The sequence below is a fragment of the Seriola lalandi genome, unplaced genomic scaffold (assembly GCF_002814215.2).
Source record: "Seriola lalandi dorsalis isolate HSWRI2012SDOR001 ecotype SW California unplaced genomic scaffold, Sedor1 jcf7180002054409, whole genome shotgun sequence".
Lineage (NCBI taxonomy): Eukaryota > Metazoa > Chordata > Actinopteri > Carangiformes > Carangidae > Seriola > Seriola lalandi.
In genome coordinates this window covers 59,466-81,158 of record NW_019524962.1, presented here as the reverse complement: position 1 = coordinate 81,158, position 21,693 = coordinate 59,466, and the positions used below count along the sequence as shown (strand labels likewise).

At 41.3% G+C, this 21,693-nt stretch overlaps 1 protein-coding gene across 1 annotated transcript; it reads right to left on the bottom strand.

Annotated features, from left to right (window-relative positions):
• Positions 1-248: 248 nt before the first annotated feature.
• On the bottom strand, positions 249-13,476 carry syt10 (synaptotagmin X). The gene is made up of 7 exons (XM_023409934.2): positions 12,995-13,476; positions 11,851-12,244; positions 8,533-9,094; positions 6,257-6,377; positions 5,729-5,900; positions 5,048-5,177; positions 249-3,277 (listed from the first exon to the last, which is right to left on the bottom strand). Exons 1-7 carry the CDS (start codon positions 13,194-13,196, stop codon positions 3,206-3,208), a joined length of 1,653 nt encoding a protein of 550 aa, XP_023265702.1. The 5' UTR covers positions 13,197-13,476; the 3' UTR covers positions 249-3,205.
• Positions 13,477-21,693: the final 8,217 nt, after the last annotated feature.

Genomic DNA, 21,693 nt, shown 5'->3' with positions numbered 1-21,693 from the left:
GAAGGAGAATAATCTTTATTTTTTATAATAATCCCTTGTTACTCAATGTTTACTGCCTAGTTAAGTTATAAATATCCATTTAAATTTGAATATAGACAGAAAACGCAGTGTTTGAGCTTTTAAAAAGGACAGATGAAGCTCTTACAACAATATGAATTTACCAATCGCTGAATTCTACCTTAAATGGTTTGATGAAAACCAGATTTGTGCCTTCCTGGACAAAAGAGAGACGTGCTCTGACTCTTAATTTTTTATTTTTATTTTGTTAAAATACATATGAAACAGATACAATAAATTATATCCCAAATGTTTACTTTAAATCGTTACAAAAGTTATCACAAACTGTACACATCATGACAGTAGTTGCAGTTGTTCTTGCTCAATAATAGATTCAACCAATATGCAAACAATTACAGCTCAAAGCTCTAAACTCATAAACATGGAATAACTTGATAAGGTAGAGTTGGCTTCACTTGGTTTCCCAGTTTGACTAATTGTTCACAACTATTACAGAACATGTATAAATTTCACTCGATTACAAGTCTGAGCTGTTCAAATTATCACCAAACAATAGAAATACACCGTGATGTCTTTATCTCCATAAGTGTACGACAACTTCTTAATTTTCACTTTTCAATATATATAAACAGTGCCATCGACAAGTGCGTGTGTATATATATACAAATGTAAACACAAAGTTTGGAATTTGAAATACTCTAACATATCCATTGCTTACATTTTCCCTCAGTAAGAGTGTTTTTAAAGTGGCAACAAACATGCTACAAGTAAAAATATTTAATATTAAGGGCAGCACAGGGGGGGGAAAGCATCATTATATGCATGTGCAAGTAAGATTAACAGTACATAGCCTTTTTCTATTTGCTATGTTGGTTTCTTATTACTCAGAAAGAAGGAGAAGCTGAGTCAGTGTTCTCTGTTAGATGCACTGAACTTAATTTCATATGGCTTCATGTAAAAAAAAAAACAAAAAAACAACTTATATATTTGCAAATGTTTGAGTGTGATTGTAGCTTCTCCTTTCATGGATAATATTTCCCTGAATTTCTAACAGGTGAGGACAAGTTGTAGAGTAAAGTTTTTTTTCTTTTTCTTTTAAATTGAGGTTTGATTAGCATCGGTATTACTGTTTGACCGTTCGTTGTTTGACCAATTAACCGTTCGAGTCCTTGATCTCAGACAGATCGACAAAAGCAGCCGTCTCATATTTAACCGTGAAATGTTGATTTTCTTTGCCTGAAATGACAAACTGTTTATCAGCTGTAACTAGCTAGCTAATTAAGCTAATGCCGTCTTCACAAGTTGGTTGAAAATGCTGTCTTCTGCGGATGATTTAAAAAAACAAACAAAAAAAGGTTTCCAGCTGAAACCGCGATTTTAAAATTACAATATTGTAAGGCGGGACTTAAATATGCACTTGCACGATGTGATGTTAAAGACTGAGGCTAAAGCACCACGATGATCCCGTTCACATGCATAATCACCTGCTTTCTTTTTCATATTTTCAAACTGTATGTTTCACTTTTAACGTTGCACAAGGAAATGATTCTAGGATGAGGAGTAATCACTGTGTTAATTGTGAAAATGTAATGCTATCCTGGATAATGAGTCGGGCTGTGGTTGGCTGAGTGTAAAGTCATTCAAATCCAAAACAGCAGGACAGAGCCTCTAATGACACTTGAATATACTGTTTTTAGCTTCAGGACCAGAATCCACTGGGATTCATCTTGGCCTTGGAAGTAAGGCTTGGTTTGGTTACTACTGCAGGTGGTAAGCTAGTTAGCTAGACATGCTAACATTTTTAGCTTACGTTAAAGCACACAGTTTAATCCATCCCTTTACGCTTTTGGTCTTTTATTTCTCACTTTGGAGCCGAAGCTTGAAACCGAAGCTCGACAGGCCTTCTGTTCCTAGTTAACGCTGCTAAGCTATGATTGGACAATCACTGTTCGGGGGAGGGGTTTAGCGAAGACTCACTGTGGACTGAAGGCTATAATTACCAGTTGGATACTGTTTTCTGAACCACTGGCACATGCAGTGTCCCCACATATTCAGAACATTGTTAGTTACTGTATTAATATCTCCTAATGAAGACGATTCCATTTTCCTTTTTTATAAATAATTTCTTACAGTAAAATGTGGAGTCAAAACATCAACCAACAGACCGTTGTTCATTGCCATTATTTCACTTTTTAGTTGCAACATGAGGGACATCTGCAGTGTGAACAACAGTTTAATTATATTCAGTTGGTGTAATAAGAGGATGAGTAACTAATATCCATATGTTGCTTGTTCAGTTTGCAGTTATTCACTGAAATTGATCTGCTATACAAAAATAAATATGAAATTGTTATTTTTTAACGTCTCTGCCGGGATTTTGGGAACAAATTCATTCAAACGCACTTTGATTTTAGTGTTGTTCATGTCTCTGTACATATGTCTGCTACATGTATCTGCTATAGTTTCTCTAAATGTGAGAGAGCTGTCGATTTTTTTTCCTAATATCTGCAGGTGACGATGGCTGGTTAATGGCCGGTTTCAACTGTCCGTGACAGTTGTGAACGATGATTTTTCTGAGAAATTTATCCAGCCCTTTTGTTAGACGCTCAATTACCTGCATTCTTCAGCCAAAACAGCTGGATCACGACTCGCTGGATTTATTGACCGACTGATTTTTTTTTTTTCTTTCAAGTAAATGTTTCACGGCACTGAGCAGCATAGCCCTTTAACTTTGTGCCATTTCAAAGTAAAATGCTAACGTCACTAAAGAGCTCTCGGGCCAGAAAAACGTTGCTCAAAATATTGAAAAGGTTGATACAGCTGCGAGTGAATCACTGAGGACTTCTTGCAGTGAGGCCTACCATTCATGTGGTCTATGGAAATGTTTGTCAAATAAAGCCTTTTTTGATAATTTCAAAGCAGATGTATGAGAAACAAACTCTGGAATTGAATGACAGTTACTGCTGTGCATAGCCAGCTCTGCAGAGCGCGTTGTTCGAAACGAATGAATAAAAACAATTTCAACACAACATTGTTTTCATAAACACATAAGAAAACGTGTCGGAATGGATTCAGTTTTCATACGACATGCTCGACAAGAGACTCATAGGCAACACGACTCGTCGGCGACTCTAAACAAACGTCTGTTTTTCTCACAGAGGCGATGTCGTCACTCTACCTGCGATCATCAGGGTGTCTGCGGAGGTTTGGGCGAAGGACACGAACCTTGACTCTCAAAGCTTGCCGCTCTTCCAGGCCACTGCAAGGTAAGAAGTCACAAAATACATAGCTTTATTTATAGAGGCCATCCATTTTGGGGAACTAAAGCAGGTATTTCTCTAGTCCTGAGGACGCACTGTGATCATGGGCAAATAGGTTTATTTTAGCCCAGCTAGGTCAGATCGCATGAGCAGTGTACGGCATTTGGATGGTCAAGTTATAAGCTTAATGTGAGGAGCAAAACCTGAAACACTGGCTATAGCAAAGCCTTTTCTTGTGCCTGGTAGTTACACAGAGAAGTGGGAATAATCCACGTTGGCGCTGTCCACCTGTACATTATATGTTCACCAGTGTAAAGCTAAATACACAATCTCAGTCTCGAGACCTTAACACGTGATCCAGCACTGGTGTGTTCGCATTAGGGGACACGTCTCCTGCTCTTTTGTTGGTCATGGCAACTGCTGCCCCTCTGACGATGCACCTGGAGTGTCATTTACTGTTACTTTCCCACAGCACAAAGCATCTCCAAGAATAGATCCAGAATAGTAGATCCAAGAATAAATCCGTAAGAGTAATAACAATAATAAACCAAGCTAATTTTTCAAATGTCATGTTGTTTTGAAGGAGCTACACAGGATGCTTTTTTTTAAATTTTGCCTATGATCACAGTTTCTCTTTTTTACCAAAGCATAAAGTAGTTTTACCACTGAAAATGGGTAATCACCTGTATTTTCCTATTCGTCAGGTGGGGAGTGGGTGTGGCAAAAGAGGAAAAAACATTGATAACATGTAAAATATGAAATTACATTAACTGGAGTGAAACACTTAGCCTCTATCAAATGAAAGTGTGTGATATTGTCCCAGTTACACATGGTATCTTATTAGCTAGCAAATAAATCCACCAGTTTGTCCAAGAGTCGGCTATTTTTTATAGAAGTTTGCAACTTCTCTACGAGCAGATCTCTGAGATGCTGAGTGGTTTATCTAGGAAAAAGCTCCTGTGTGCATATTCGCTGCCCATTCAAACCACTGTATGTCTGTATTTCTACATGTTAAACACACACATGCAACATGTCGAGTGAGACACTGTTGGAGCTGTTGGAGAGTGACTTTGATTCGCTGTTTCCTGCTCTGTATTCAACTCACACAGATGAAAAATTAATGTTGATCTTCTCATCTGACTTTGGACTAGACATCTCATAAATTTGCCAAAATCTCAAATTATCCCTTAACCCTGTCTTTTAAGAAGGAGTAGATCGAATTAAAGTTCTTAATCCTGGATTTGTATGCCCCCATGTATCAGATTTGCTCTTTTTGCAAGTGAAGGTGAGAATATTTTCAAAAACAGTAAGTCGAGAGAAAAATCAGCTGCCTTTTACGTTGCAGGTCGTCCACGGTCCCTCAAAAATTTAAAAATATAAATGGAAAAACACTGTTTGCACTGTAAATTAAATTTGTACTATTTGATTTTCACCTCAATTTTTTCATTACATGCATTTATACATGTATTCATCTGTGTTTTTCTAATACCCAAAATAAATACAGGTACATTGGTTTTCTTATTTTTAAAAAACAAATCCACCGAAGGACCACGTGATGTAATATGTAAAATGCATGTAATGTAATATACATAAAGGAAACAAGGGGAAAGTTCAAAAAGACAGAGCTGATACTTTACACTGTATAGTGGAGCGTCTTTTCTGGTCAATGTCACATTCAGGAGCTCGTAGAAAGCTCTGTAAATATGAGTTCTTTTTGGATACTGGGGGGACAACAGAGTGAGGTGTAGAAGAAGACAACATGAAAGTACCTCTCCCAGAGCATGCCAGTGTGTGATGGGCTTCCGTGGATAAGCCAACATTTCGTTCCAGTGATCTCGTCCAAGGCCCTCAGCATCTGGCCCGGCACGACACACACCAATCACCTCATTGTGTCCAACCCTGTTAGTAGCAAAACACACACGTTGACACAGATTTGGATGCACATAGTAACGCTTCTAGTAGTCTGGGTGCAGACACACAAACGTAATGACTGTACTGATAAATAGATAAATATTTCACCAGTTTTCAATTTAAAAAAATGTCATGAAAAGAAGCTGGAAGGTCGTCAAGGTCAAGTCTGAACCAATAAAGCAAAGATAACAAACCCCTTATAAAAGAACTCTAATTAGTTTGTCAGTTTCTGTGTTAGTAAGACACATAAAACACAGACACATACTGAGGCAAGCTGGATGAATGAAGTAACTCTTTAACGAGACACAGGAAAAAAAAAAAAAAGAAAAACACGAGGGAAAGTAAAGACCTGCACCAGGAACAAAAGAGATAATCCAACGCAGGAGGTAAATCCACAGAGAACACGAGGGGAACAAACAGACGAAGTGATTGGGAACGAAGGGGAGACGTCAATAGACGAGGGAGGCTCGGGTAAAACAGGAAACGATAAGAGTCCAACGAGTCACTCAGAGGGGCAGATATATACTGCAGTGACTCACCGATCGTAATCCATCACCATGATGGACAAACTGACTTGTTCGACGTTCTCCGGGGGGATGTCGAAGATGATGGCCTCGTTGTACACTGGGTTTAGTGTGCTTTTCTTGGTTGTTGTTTTTCGCTTCTTCAACCGCCGTCCGTCACAGATCAGGTAAACCTTCACATATGGATCTGAGAGAGACACTCGCTGTCACCTAAAGGTTCGTTCATTCGTACATATGTTCACACTGTAGTTCCATGGGATGATTTAAACAGAATCTAAGAACAGATGCTAAGGGAACGGCTGTTAAATGTCCAACACACCTTTCTGTCAGGTGTGCAGAATCCAAACCTTTTCCTTTAACGCTAGGAGCAGCACTATTCTGACAGAAGCTAATACTCGGGATAATTTGTTCTCAGTGGCCTCCCTATGTCTCTTTCCCATTTCCATCCTAAGAGGCCACCTGCTGCCTCTTTTCAACTAAGTTTGATTTATGGCTCAGTTTGAGCTTTTGATGTCAGCCGCATCTTATTTGCCGTCGGGTTACCTGAAGAGCCTGTGATGTCCATGGCTTTGAGGTTTCTGCATTTGATGACTGTTAGGGTCATTCTCCCTGCTGTGGGGAGGTAGCACAACGAGTACATGATCTCTCCCAGGTCGACACTCTCCTGCAGGACAGAGGGAGACAACAGAATGCATTTCATCCATTTTTACATGCGTTCACCGCGTTCTGTGAATCAGAATACCAAAGCGGTAAATACAGGAAGCTGTATTTTATCAACTGGTGCTGAACATTTTCATTAGCACAGCATGTCAGGCATTTTGCTGTTTATCTCTGTCATTGCATTACAGGCATGAAAACCTAACTATCAGGCATTAGTCAGCTCAGCTCAACTTGTTTTTGGCTTTATTTACTAGCTAGCTATTTTGCTAGCAAAGCGAGCGTTGGTGTCGCTACTGTATGTCTATTAAAACTATAAAGTACTCAGAGGTAACGAGCTTGTCCTAGTTTATGGAGGAAGATCATATATAAACTAAACTTTTTTTATTCAAGTGAAGAAGAAAACTTAATTTTCTTTAATTTTCTCAGCAGGTGAGCAAAGTTTTATCCAAAGACGACTTATTCTGGTGTGTACTTCTGAGTGTTCATGTTATCGTCGTCTGTATAACTACAGTCATATATGAAAGATTGTTTTCCAGTCAAATCTGCATTGAAATGACCCAGTTCTGCCCACAAACCAAAGCTTTCTTACACATGCACATCCGACACCGTGATCTTGAGTACAAGTCTGCAAAGTAACTGAAGCCGCCCTCAGGTGTATCCACTCAGGGGCAGTTAATCTCTGGCCTGCAGTTTGAGGAAGTAAATATAATCTTCGTATTAGACCACACAAGCAAGCCAGTGAATGCCTTAAGAGTTATTCTGTTGACTAACTTTAGTCCTTAAAAACACATTTAACTCTCAACTGACACATTTAATTTGCATTAAGACTCGATCCTGTCCATGTCGATATTCTTTACACTGAGGTACTGATCAGCACGCATCAGGCTCATTGTGGTATTCTTTAATCTGCATTCAAAGATGCAGATTGTGGTGCATCATGGTGATAGACAGTGATGCGTTCACTGCCTTTCGCAGTAGTTCGGGATCAAAACAGTGGAAATGTTCAAAAATCCTTCCTCCTGTGTGTGTGGATTAATAACTAATCACTTGTACTTAAGCTAACGACCTTACTACAAATACATTTCTCTGAAATCTATAAACAAGTTTTCAACATATCCTTCTAACTTATGAACAAGAGGAAACATTATATCTTTGGTGGAGTGTGGCCCATTATATGCTCATAGCCTGAACTCTGGCTCGTGAGCATGTTAGCATACTGTAGCAGACTTCATCTTGCATGTACTGAGTGCAGACGGCGCAGCAGACTGTGACTTTGCATTATTATCTCTTTCCAACGCTTCAAGTCGAGGACCTAACGAGATAAACAGGCAAAAATCATTGATTCAGTCAACAATAGCAGCAATCTGTTGTTATTTTGTAAATTAACAGAATAACAATATAAACTTTGGCGATCCAAATTCCAAGTGCTTTTTAAGAAACAACCAAGTATAAAAACTCTTTGTCAGAGAAAACCAATAAATAAACACCATCGAGCTCAGCTGAGGAAATAGAGATTCATATCTAGTCAGTTTGTATGCAAGACTGAATATACTGTAGTTCTTCTGTTGCTATTAATATATCTTAGAATCTAATGTGAACCTGAAAACAATGGCTCAATGTTTATCACACCGAAAACATTCATAAATAAAGCTGAGGCTCTTGAGGAAACTGTGATAAGTGTTAATGTAGGAGTGAAACGCATTCTGGCTTAAATTATTTTAAGAGAGTTGTTAGGAGGACATACGATATGCATGGTGCTCACACTGTATACCCTGTTTGTTTAATTACTTTAGGAGTTAGTGTATGTATTTAATGACTGGATCATTTTACTCTCTGTTGCTATATTTACGTCTGTAAAATACCCAGCAGTTTCTGGAAAGTGCGTGTGGGTGTTTGGCTGCTGAAATGCATTTCCCAAAGCATCTGAATTATGCAATGTGTTCCACCTGCCATTTTTTTGTGGACCAGTGTTGATGAATTCTCTCAGGCTCCTAGAAGTGACTCATTGCAATACTTGTGTTTGTTTAGACCTTTCCAAAAAAAAAAAAAGTTCCCATTCACTCTGAGTTTTCTCCTCAGTGATGAGACAGACGTTTGGTGCAACATGTCCTCAATGTCATGTCATGGCAACAGTGTGTTTGGTGTGAACGCCAACTCACCGTCGTCGCTGCGTGGATATCCTTCCACACCACCGCCTCCCTGGAAAGATCAGAGAGTTCAAAGAGGTTGTCCACCACCACCTCGCCAATCATATCGTGGCTGGTGAAGCGGTCAAAGTCGTAGACGCTGAAGTGTAGCTTGCGGTTGCAAAGCTCATCGTACACCACGGGGAAACAGAAGGTCTCGTCAAACATGGGGTTCAGATTCTTGCGGTGGACACGTGTCTGGAACTTCTTCTTCCTCTCTGGCAGCAAGTAGATCTTCACGTATGGGTCTGAGGTGCCCGTGAAGTCCTTGGCGGGCAGGTCTAAGGCCTTGAGGATTCTCACCACCAAAGCCTGCTCCTCGTAGTCGTAACGCAGCGAGAAGCTCAGCTTCCCACAAGTCTCCACGGGCTCTTTGGCCTCACCCTCCGAGTCCACAGACTTCTGCTTGTACAGTTCAGGTTTTATTCTTCCGATGCTCGCCGTAGAAGACTGGCGGAGAGGCACTGTGTCCATGCTGAAGTCAACACTGGTGACATTCATCTGACGAGGCAGGTGGCGCCGGAATGAATTGTGCCTGTTGAAAAGGGTAGAGGGCATCTGGTAAATGTCTCAAGTGTCAGTTTTATGCATGAGTGGCTTTGTGACGATGGGCGCTAATGGTTTGTCAGGAGAGGGTACATCAGAAAAGCATGATGCATAATAATGTGGAGTTCATGGAACATGCTTTACATACTACAGTCTTGTAGAATAGCTCAGAAAGGTTTTCAGTCCGTCTTTGATTTTCAGATTGATTTGCACAAAAATGTAGTGCAGAACAACCACCTGATATTCACCTGTGTAGGTGTAGTGCCAAATTACCACAGGCCTCAAGTAGCTGTAGCTCCCACTACGGGTCAGTCTCAAGACAACACTTACCAGTGATGACTCTTTGAGGCATATCTTTCGGTTTGCTTGATGCATGTTGACAAGCAGTAGCTTTAAATGCTAAAAATGACCTAGCCACATCACGTGATGCACATACATTGTCCTCTGAGCCTTGAAAAGTGGCTTATCTGAAAAATATTGAAGTGAAAGATTTTCTTCATTTTTGTCACCACTGACCAAAGCTTTCTTTTAAAAGAAAAAATCTCCAGCATTCAAACTTGAGCTCTTTATAAAAAAATAAAAAAATAAATTACCTGAATGCTGCAAATTTCTGTAAGGTTGACATCTTTTGAGAAAAACCATGATTTTGTTCGAACTGCCAATCTTGTCACCTAGCAACTGGCCCTCCTCCTTTCTGACGAGTAAGACAATCACAGCGATCTGACAGCCATGGCACAAATGATATAGCACAGGAAGCACAGCTTGGAAATTAAATAGTGCAGTCAAGTATTGTAAACAGCTTAGAAGGCGGCACAAACCTCGAGGGGGGAAAAAGGAAAAATGACCTGAAATACAATGAAAACATACTGGACACTAACTAACATTATCAGTAGCTCTTTGCTTTACTGCTCATGGTTTATAGTTGTGTTGTCAACTTTTAACACACACACACACACACACATAAAATATACACAGACAGGTTAAACAAATTAAAGGTCCCATATTGTAGTAAGTGAGATGTATGTGTTGTTTGATCATAAAGCAGATCTAGGTTCTGTATTAATAATGTGAAAGTATCAAAACGCTCAGTCCACAGAGGAATGCACACGGCCTGTATTCAGAAACTGAGCCTTAATACGAGCCGTTAGGACTTCAGTAACTTTGTGATGTCACAAGGAAACCAGCCATTCAAAACTCCACATGGTGTGGCAGTGACGGAAGTTGACTGACGGAAGAAGACTGCTCCTTCTCCCGGTAATTCATTCGCCATGATCCACTCCACTCCACAGCAACTTTGTAATGTTGTGCAGTGGCCCTTCCCTCTGTGCGGACAAGTGGACCCAAACTATGGCAGCAAAATGCCGCCATAGTCATCAATTCCTGACCCTATTTACTGATGCTTTTCCCATAGTTATAAATGCACGTCACTTTAGTCACTGTGCTATTGAAACATGAGTCCGTTGAGCATCTTTGTGATCAGTGCTCCAACAATTAGCCTCCTCTTGCAATCTTCATACAAAATCAGAATCAACTTGACCTGCTCAGCATTTTTAAACATGTCACAGAGCATGATGGGATGTTTTCTAACCATGCACTGAACCTGCGTGGAAGAATCTGTTTTTGTTATGTTTCTCCAATCAATCAGTTTTTTCCTTTAATTCGTCACACACACACACACACACACAGACACACACACACACACACACACACACACACAGTTGACTGCTATATGAAAATGTCACCTTGGGCTCTAGGTAATTATATTTTTCAGTACTTTCTGACATTTTCTACCGAACGATTAATCGATAACAGAAATAATCTTAAATCGCAGCTCTACTGTGCTTCTCTACTTTACTGTTATAGCGTCATTAAGCTATGAGACGTTACGTATTATTTGGGTTTCAGCTGAGACTAAGGTGTTTGTTTTTTTTCCCCAGTCAAAAAGGAAATAATCGATTAAAAAAAGAGTAGGTGGAGGGATTGAAAAAGTAGGCATTGCGATCTTTAACCTGGCCTTTCTCCATCCCTGGTGGGTGTGTAATGTTGGACTCAATATAATTTAATTAACGGCCCTAACGACAAACCAAAGCAACTGTCAATATCGGCTCCTTCTGAGAAACTGAGCGCAGCTGCCTGATGCGTCTCACCAGAAAACCAGCCTTCCACCATGACAGCTCCCACCCCACAGCACTGCTAATTATGGACGTTCTAGTTTAAACACAGTGCTGGAAAACAAAGAGGAGCAAGAGCTGATTGTTTAATTACTGTGGTTGCTTCCCGCCGTTACCATAGCAGCTTCACTCACACGTACAATTGATCATAGGGTTCGAACTGAAGCAGGGGGATTTGCTGATGAGCCTGCAGGAGGTGGGGTTTTTTTTTCTTCTCTCTCTCTCTCTCTCTCTCTCTCTCTGGTTAGACAGTGAGACACAAAATTCAACATGTACAACAGCGTTTCAAGGTCACCAGCCAGTCCCTGATGCTCTACATGACATGTGCCAAACCACCTCGAGGACAGTGGCCACACTGTCACGAACTGACATTATGCAGGCATCAGTTTTGTTTCCTATTTTGCATGGGAGGGGAAAACAAACCAAAGTGGGTTGAAAAATGCTGCCATTATTTAGTGTAATTGTAAGCAGCGGATACTTGTCTGTCAGTGCTGTTGCATGACATTGTTATTATGTCCTCAGTGCAGGGGCAGGCAGGGAGGGGTTGTGACTGCAGTGGGTTCATGTAGGGTACCTGGAGGAGGAGGTTGGTTCTGTGGTCTGCCTCTGGATCTTAGCCTGCTGGCTGAGCTTCTCCCTCAGGGCTGTTTGCACCTCGGCAGGGATGTCCGGAGACGTCTGGCTGATCTTCATGGCCGCCTCCAGGAGCTTGACAGAGCTCCGTCCGTTCACCTTCACTTCCAGCGGGTACTTCTTCTCCACCTCCGCCGCTTTACACTCGGTGATGGGCGGGGAGCTGGGTGGAGGTGCCTCGGGGAAACCCACATGGAGACCATTTTCAGCGTGGGCTGACAGAGCCTTGCTCCTCCAAATGGGCCAGCACAGCTTCCAAAAGACAAAGAGAGAGACTACCAACAGGGCGAGGCCACAGAAACCCACGACCACAGCAAGGAGACTAATAGAGATGTCTACATGTAACCATGGAGAGACCAATAGAGGAGGACAGAGAGGGAGACACATAAAGGAAAGGAGAAGCAAGCGAAGGACAAAATATGACAGACAAACATGCAAGGGAGAAAGAGAAAAAAGGAGAGAGAGCAAGCTGTAAGAAAGAGGGGGCAGCATATGCGCCTGTTTGATAAAGCAGGACAATATAAAGTCATATAAAACCACAGCATCAAGAGAAACACATGTTCACTGACTGAAGAGGAAAAAAAAACATTTGGCGCTCCCATCTGCTCCTGACATTTCATGTCCTTACTGATGTTTAAAGGTAAAGTTTGCTCTGTGTATCAATGAGGCTTAATGCAGACTGTAACAGCAGGCTCCCACACATTAATTAAACTGACTCTGTATAAATTCACCAGATTGCAAAGTGAAAAGAAAAAGGAGAGAAAAGGGAGAGGAAGAAAGAGGCAGATCATCTCTTCAGTCAGACTGCCACCTCAGTCTATTGTCCACCTGTTGCTGTTCCATCAGTCTGGACTGAGCTGCAGCAAGATGCGTAACAGGTGGAGGAACACTTTCATAACAGTTCAACACGTACAAACACATTGAAGTGAGCAATGTAATAAAGTTTTAACAGGAGAGAGCGGAAGTGTAAGTTCGCGTTTTTTATCCAAACGCTGCAACTACTAATCTCTTTAATTGAGGGGAACAGAGGAAAGTGATTAATTTCAGGAATGAGGGAAATAAAATAAAGACTTTATTCCATTTACCTGCGTGTCCTTTACCTGGTATGTTGCTCTCCAGGGGAAATATATCCGAACATTTCTCCCGGTCTACGTGTCCCGTGAGACAAAGTTCCGTAACGATTTGGAGAGCCCTTTGGCACAAGGTGATGCTGTCCTCCGTCCGGACACTCATGTCTCTCCTGTTAAGCCATTGCACGCCGGAGGAGCCGGGAGGGCGGCGGTTCATTTGGGCACCTCTTTATGCGCCGCAGAGCGCAGCCTGTCCGCGGGAGACAGCAGGAAGGCGCGCTGCGTCCTGATCCATATCCAGCGCGCGGCGAGGAGCGACTGGCCGGACGCGCTGCCTGCGTTTGAATAACAGGCGGCGGGGTGCTGCAGTCCAACCCTCGCTGCGTCCAATAGCTGTGCGCATCAGTCTGCTAGTGAGTCCTGTTGGCTGGTGGCAGTAACGGGATTACTTTTTCTACTAATGACTACAGTGTTCCCCATGAGGGACTGGCGACCTGTCTGTGTCCCCGCCTTTCGCCCGACACACGCTGGTTTATAGGTTCCAGTCCTCCCAGCCCCCAGCAGGGGTTCGTCCCATGTGACCCTCAGTCACATGGGACAAAATAACTCATTATCTCCCTCATTCCCGCCTCCATCAGATGGAGTGTGATTTAACACACTGTACTCAAACTACTGTGGTGGAGTCACGTGACTGCAGTTGCGCCATATCATTGATGATGTGTCAAAAAGTAAGTTTTTTAAACGCGCTCAGTATGACTTACCTCAATATGGATTAATTTTTGCACATATATTCACATGAATATTTGCACATTTTAAAAGCGCCATAACCTTTTGAATGTCATTTCATTTCTTATTTGATTTAACATAAGTGATCTGCAACTCATGCATTATTTAAAAATGTTTTGTGGTCATTTGTTTATTAATATATATGTGTGTGTATATATTTGTAGAGAGAAGAGAGAAAGTCTGATTGGCTTCCAAAGGAAAGATATCACGCCAACAGACAAAAATCCTAAATACTATGATCTGCATTTGTTTATGGAAGACATCAATTAATTTCACTTTATTATCAACCACAGAACATAAAAATTCAAACATTAATACACGGACACAGAATCCAAAAAGTTCAAGGATTTTTAGTCATTGTAACGACAGAGCTGATATTGTTGCATCTGCTGCCGCAGCACAATCCTCGTGCAGCTTTTTTTCACTGAGTATTTCTATTATTCACACTCCATGCCAGAGGGGGGCACGAAACCGTAGCCAAGGGAAACTGGAAATCGTGGTGGGAAAGGAGAGAACAGCAACATCGGCGGTGAAAGTGTGACAAATACAGCTGAGGTTGATTCAGAATTTTGGAGCCATGGTTACGACACTGCACCTGTCCTGAAGGAATGATGTCAAGATGAATGAAAGAAAAACCCTTCTCACAATCCACTCTATTTAATCAAGGAATTCCACCAGTTTGTCTTTTTTTTAAACAATATTTCCACGTATGTTTCGTTATATTTGTCAAACTTTTTTGCGTATCCACTGAAATATCTCTACATCTACGAGATGGATTGCCACATTTTGTACCGACATGAATCCTGATCACTTTGTCGACTTTTTGTTTGTGATTTGGAGTGAAACGTCTCAACAACCAATTAAATGTATTAGAAAAGCCATTTAGTGCAGACATTTCTGGTCTTTGTGATCTTTGGTGACCCCTGGAATCAGGACTGGAACTAAAGATCACTTTCCTTATTGATTGATCTTCTGATTATTAGCTAATATTGGAATATCTGACATTTTCTTTAAAAACAGACTTACTTTATTATCAGAAATAGATTATTTTTCCGTCAATAGATTACTCAACTGATACCAGTTTCAGCTCTACCAAGAATTTTCATCAAGCATCGCCATCAGGTTAAATCTACTATCTATATATTTAATTACCAATTGATATATTTGTTTATCTTTTAATGAGCGCTACGGCCTCACAGAGCTGCTAGCGTGTCCGTATGTTGGGAAACGAGATGATTTAAAGCTGCGCAGATAAAGTCATCACTCCTGCCCACTCTAATGTGTATGTATGTATGAAGAGATATTCATCCTCTGCTGAAAATCTTCCCACTTTCCCACAATGAAAGATTTGTCACATTGTTGAGTAGCATGGCCAACGCTGTCTTAAGTCAGGGAGCCAAAACCAGAAAGCTGTTTGGCAGACCTCCAGGACGGGGAATTAAGCAGCAGAAGGGCAAAATAATCAACTGCTATACTGAATCAGAGTTGGCTAAGCAAGTCCCTGTTCACTACTGCCGTGCGATTGGTGTGAATCACCTATATGTGCAGCCAGCAGTTTGGCTTGTGAGGATTATAATGTAATCATTTAATTGGATGATGCTCTTTAGCGCGCTGAAGGACAATTAAAACATGCTCATCTGCTTGGAAGCCTCCGGTGGCATTTTTGCAATCATGGGTGACTCCAGTATCAATACCAGGCCCCAAGCCAAGTATTGTATCAACCTTTTCGTCAAAACGCTTTTGTGCATTCAACACAACCGGTGCCTCTCTTGCCCCCAGAGTGTTTTATTTCCCGAGGCGGTTTATCCCCAGCCTCAAATCTTGTGACATGAGGGACGTGAATCCAGAAGGGGCTGTCTCCTAGACAGCGGTACATACTGCATATTGTCAGTAACCTGTCTCGGAGATTGCCTTTGCCTCTGAGTTAATGTCCTCCATTCGTGGCTGGAGAAGCTTTGTGGAGAGAAAAAAAATAAATAGAATATGTGCTGGCCGAGCCTGGGCCACTGGATAATCAACTCCACTTTAAAATGCAGTTTAATGGCAGTTATAGGTTACTAATTGGTACTCTGAAAGGAGGGAGAGCTGGATGATGAGAGGTTAGTGTGTGATTATGTTAATGCTAACGTGCAAGCAGCAAGTAATCACTGGCCACATTGTCTGTATCGCCTCAAACACACAAGCAAAAACTAAAAAAATTTAGAGCACCAACTGCACCTTTTAGCAATGTGAAATTGCAGTTATCCCATCAGGACTGATTCACATTATAATCATGTCTGCATTGCAGTGTTGTTTGGTACAGACAAATTATGGAATGATTTGGACAAACAGAAGCAGCAAACCTAAACTCGTACTTGCACCTAAAGGTTCCTTCCAGAACGACCTGAATGACTGTTGTGAGTGTTTTCTGATCAGGCACATCTACGGTTAATATCGGCTCAGTTAAGGTCGGAGAAAGTCTGTGATTGTGGTTAAATGACGTTGATGTTGGCTGATTGTAGGAGACGGGAGGACAAGCCTCCAAAGTCCAAGTGGTGTGCTTTGTGGGGAGAGGGGGAAGTCTGTGGGAGTTGACACAGTTGCACATAACAAATACTTATAACTTAGTTCGATATTTGCAAGGTTTACAATGTGTTATCTCCAGGGGAACTGACTTTTGCAAAGACTATGAAGTCAACGTCGCTAACGGTAATTGGATGACATGAAGGACAAACTCGGTACCTGAATTTGAAGGTTTGCATTTCACCGTGAAAATGCTTTTCTATAGATAAATTCAGAAACACACCTTATGAATGTATCTTCCAACTTTAATCACATCTACCGACTTTGTTCTGTATCCTACCGGCCGTCAGCATCGGTTTCTCTAAACTGAACCCAAACCAGGGTCTCTCCATTTCTGTGCCTGAACCGAACCAAACCTTAACTGCAGCTGTGTCTGTTCAGAAAACAGGATTTTTTTCTGTAAGACTTTGACTGTAAGGCGCTAACAAACGTTGGCCTCCTGCCAACAGCGGCGTCTGATCACAAAAATGTCTCTTTCTGGAAGGAAATGAGATATTTTTGAGTCGTTTGATTGGGACGACTCGTTGGTTTTTTTTTTTTCCCCCACAAGATGTGAACACCACCTGAGACCAAAGGCTTTTTGAAGCGTCCAAAACATCACAATATTTCTGGTGAGGACAGTATCTCTAGAAGTTCTTGTACACAATCATAAAGTTTATGATTTTACTGCAGTCGAAGATGGATTTCTAGGGATTATTTTGGGATGTGTGCAACTCTTTGGTCAGACAACGTGAAATCCAAATTGATCCAACGTCATATACGGGCGTACTTCATGTCCCATGGATTATTACTTCCCTAAATCCTTAGTCTCTTGTATCATTTGTGGCCAGATGACTAATTAGATAAAGGCACTTGGACAATTTTAGTCCCCAGGAGACTAAAGTATCTTGCACAGATGTTCACAGAGATCACATGGATCCTGACTATACCACTGAGTTTCTATTCTTATGATTGACCAACGCTCTCTTGGTAAAATCATTTTCATTTTATCTCGACGCTTCAGTCATGTTGATGTAGTGGAGTTGAAATTTCATCAACAATATTCACATTTAAGAAAGTGCAACTACTCTAGTTTCACGCTCACTCTGAGTGTTTGTCACATCTCACACTTTCCACACCAGTTGATACTAACCGGAAAATAAACGGGTGGAAAATGAGAGTTTAGGAAACAAATACGATCAAACATATGCACTGAAGATTTGGCTAAACGGAACAGACAAGATCTTTAACACGTTTTCATACAGCGACGCTGCCACTAGATAAAACTGTTGAAGAAAAGGTTATATCTCTATTTCTAAACTTCGGTTGCATTTCTTTCTTTTGGGTTGTGGGGAAGACGGAGTCTGAGAATGTCAAATGTCACGGGTAAATGTCAGCAGAGTGGCCACCAAGGCGGTCGTGTGAAAGTGTTCATATCTCCGACAGAGGGTACAAAATGTTCAGTTTCTTTTACTTACACAAGAGGGTAAACAGCAGGCGCACTGGAGTTATATCCAGCAGAGCGAATACAAGACGAAACACTCTTTGGCTCCGAGTATTAAAACATCAGCAGGAGGTTTTTTTTTTTGGCATTAACAAGCAAAGTTGCATTGAATTAAGAAGGAAGCTGTTTATCATCCTCGGTGTTATGATGTTGTTATCGTGAGATGAGATGTCTGTGAAGGCAGGCGGCAGGCGGCGGAGGAACCTTATGGCAACAGACATGCTTTAAGGACATGGTCTGTTACATTGGCTGACATTAAGGGAGCCAGGGAGCGAAAAAACGATTTAATCATTAACATTCATGAGCGGGAACATGGGTGGCTTCCAGCACGCTGTGCTACCGCCTAAAACAAAACACAGCCAGCACAACACTGAAATTACCACCGTAATTGATTATTTTGGAGACAGTGAGAACATCATCAGAAATCTGAATGCATCAGCACAACTTGGGGAATAGAGCCAGTCCGCTGTGAATGTCAACCACACTGATTGTGGGAAAAGAAAAATCACAAAAAAAGAAAAAAAAAAACATTAAACACAGTGTTTGTCTCTCAGGAGTCGGGTAAGTTCTCCAGACCCGGCTCTCGTGGCTGATTTCAGCTTTTACCGGTTGTGTTAGAACGAAGGCGCGATGTGTGAGACTGGATCAATTTGTTACCAAACACTTTAATGACACCCTGGCTGCCCCCGTTGCACGCTCCTCAAAAAGACTGCTTTGTGTTAATTATTCTCACAACACTTGAAGCGGCTGAAGCTGGGATTTGTCGCCTGTGAGTGCCATTTGGCAGATTTAGAAGCTTCAGCAACATGACGGGGATTATTTTCTTATGTTTACACACCCCAGAGAGCGCCGGCGCCGTGCTCACTATATTTTCAAAATGAGAAGACCCTGAGCTCTTCGAACACAAAAAGCTGAAGTACTAAGTCTCAACTAACAGCGGAAGTAAATGAAAACGAAAATGAAAATATATAGATTTTCCTCCACAAGAAAATGACACCAAACGCTTTGTAATGCCGTACACTTACTTTCTCAAGTCTCAGTTCCTGCTTCAAGAAAATCATTATGAAAAGATTATTATTATTATTATTGGGGTTATAATGCAGTTTGAGGTGCAGACTGATCTGAGAAGTCATTACATTATCTCATAATCATGATGAAACTTTGATTCGTGGCTGTGATGGATTACACGTCTCACAGGAGTCTCATATTGTGCAGAAATTGCTTAACAAAATCCAAAACGCTTAGCTGTAATTTGAAGTACAAATGGGCTCAGACCCACCGGTGTTGTCTTTTAACGATACAATGCACAGGGAGCTTTTTCTCTGCATGTTTCATGGCCTGTTTTAATAAAACATAAGTGATACGCAGTGTCTGTAGCTCAGGCCTTTAGCGCTCAACTGATGTCCTGTATGTGAGTCAACACACAAATTCAACAAAGGTGTTGCAGAAGAGAATGAAATACATTTAATACCTTCCTGTTAAAGAAAGAAAAAGTCTTATTTGCAGTTAACCTGTTAAAAAGGCATCTTCCATTCCCCTCGTGGTGCAGCTCTTGATTTAATCACAGATCTCCTAATGGCTCTGTGGTTTAATTAGGCCATTTAAAGGTTAACTGCCAGGTCTGCGCCCACATCCACAACGGTCAGACATCTTTCACCAGCGTGCTCCCTCTGCACTACTCCTCCTCTCAGCTCCACCTGTGCCTATGGAAACCAGATACGGTGCCAATTTTAACCGTGCATTTCTATATGAATAATGAGAGTTACCCAGCGTGCGTTCACTCCGTGTCGCCTTGCACGTTAATGCCCGCAGCCTCGTGTGTCCCAGCGGGTCTCTGCAGAGATACTCCCCCCTTTGTGGCAAATGCACAAACTATTTTTACTGAAACAATAAATCTTTGGAGTAAAAGCTCCTGTTTGCTTTTTATTTGATCATTCATTAATAAGTCATTTCAAACATGCAATTATGCAGCTTTGCATTTATAACAATAGTTAATACACGCTGTGATGGTTTTATGCTGTTTTGCATCTTTTCCTTTTGCATATATTATTTTCTGTCGCTTTTATCTTTTTCCTCTGTTGTTTGAAATGAGTAGAACTAAATAATCTTATTTAAATCAGATTATTCTTGTCTGTGGTTTCTATAGCATATGTTTTTTCCTAACACCAGAATAACGGCTCAGCAGTTAAACTGAGGAATGACTGTGTCTGAGGTCTTTACCACACTTTTATTAACATTGATCAAACTGGCAGGTGTTGTAGTGCTACATGATTTTGCTTAAGTGCCATTCCTATTACGTGTAGTTTTATTATTCTGTGCAAGTTTCCTGTGGACTCTTAGTCTTATTTTTTTTTTTTTTAAGTCTGGCAAGTGGCATATAACATTTGCCATAGCTGTATTGTATTTGTGAAGTATGTTAATGATGAATTACGTCACAGTTAGCATTTTATTTTTGGCCCCTTTAAGATTTTCCAGTTGATCCATGTTCCTCATAAATACTAAAAAGATGAAAAATAACAAACGCCATCTCCATGTGGTGCCAGAAATACTCGGCCGGTAAATTAGAACTAAACTTTATAGTGCCGCAGCCCATGATAAGCCCCAGTATGAATTAATAAGGAGCCAATCTTTCCCGCTCTTCATCTCTGTTTCACACTGGCGAGCACACATGCTCTCAGCACGGACGCACTCGGTAAAGCAGTGACTGATCACGCTGAGAGCGCCTCACTGGGATGTTCGGAACAATTACCTCTGCCTCGCTGCCACTCCGGACCCCTCAGGTGAAGTCATTATCTTAACCAGAGGCTGCTCACTACAGTCACAATTAATTCACATTAACAGCGGAGCCTGGGCCACCAGGGCCATCTGGATGCATGGCTCCAATTATGCTCATTACTGGACAAGGCAAGGTCCTCGAAATTGTGACTTCTTGCTCAGAAGGTACAAAAGCAAAGAGCAGCTTCTGAGAGGCTGCTTTTACAAAAGGAAAGGTAATGGTTGCTGAAGATTAATGGTAGGCGCATGGCTAAGAACTGTGGTGATCCTGGAGTAATTTGCATCATTTGCTCCTTCAAAACCTCTTAAAACGAGACGTGAGGAGGGTGTGGGTGTCACCCAAAGAAGTTTAGAGAGGAATATTTTCTCTCATAACAGGAACATCTATATTGAATCCTTTTGGTTCTGACCCAAACCACTGACTTTATTCAACAATGCGGTCATTCATTTCCCCGTGTTCAATTATTAATCAGCTGCACAGGAGCTCTGCCGCTGACGGACTCTGTTTCTCTCTCCTGCCTCTCGCCAAGATGAACCTCAAACAGTGAATCCTGGAGAGGTTGTGACATCCGAACAGACGGACTGCTTTTTCATTTAAACTTTCTAATAACTCCGAAATCTGTATTTTTTTTGTTTGTTTACTTCACCTTAAATAGAAGCGCCGGTTGCCTCTATTATGAATAAAAGATGCTTCAATTGTTGAAGGGGATCACACCTTTTAAGAAAGTGTCAGTGGGTGTTGATGTAGAGATTATGGGCTGTTGTTTAAAGGAATACTTCAGAGAGTTCACAGCGCTCGCAACGGCTAAATGCTAACATGTTGATGTTTTTAATATTCGCCATCTCAGCTTTATGTGTTAGCATGATAGCATTTGCTAATTTAGCAGCTCACGCAAAGTAAAACTATGGCACGATATGGAAGCAGTTTATGTTTCATATATGAAACATACAGTATATTAAAAGAGCAGAAACGTGGATTATGCTGCAGAAGTTGTGTGTGAAGTGTGTGTGCCTCGACTTGCTTTGCCTTTAATTCCTATATTACGTCTTTTAGAGGAAGAACGGGTCCTTCAGTTGGGAGGAGGATAATTGCTTCCTTTGCTTTGGA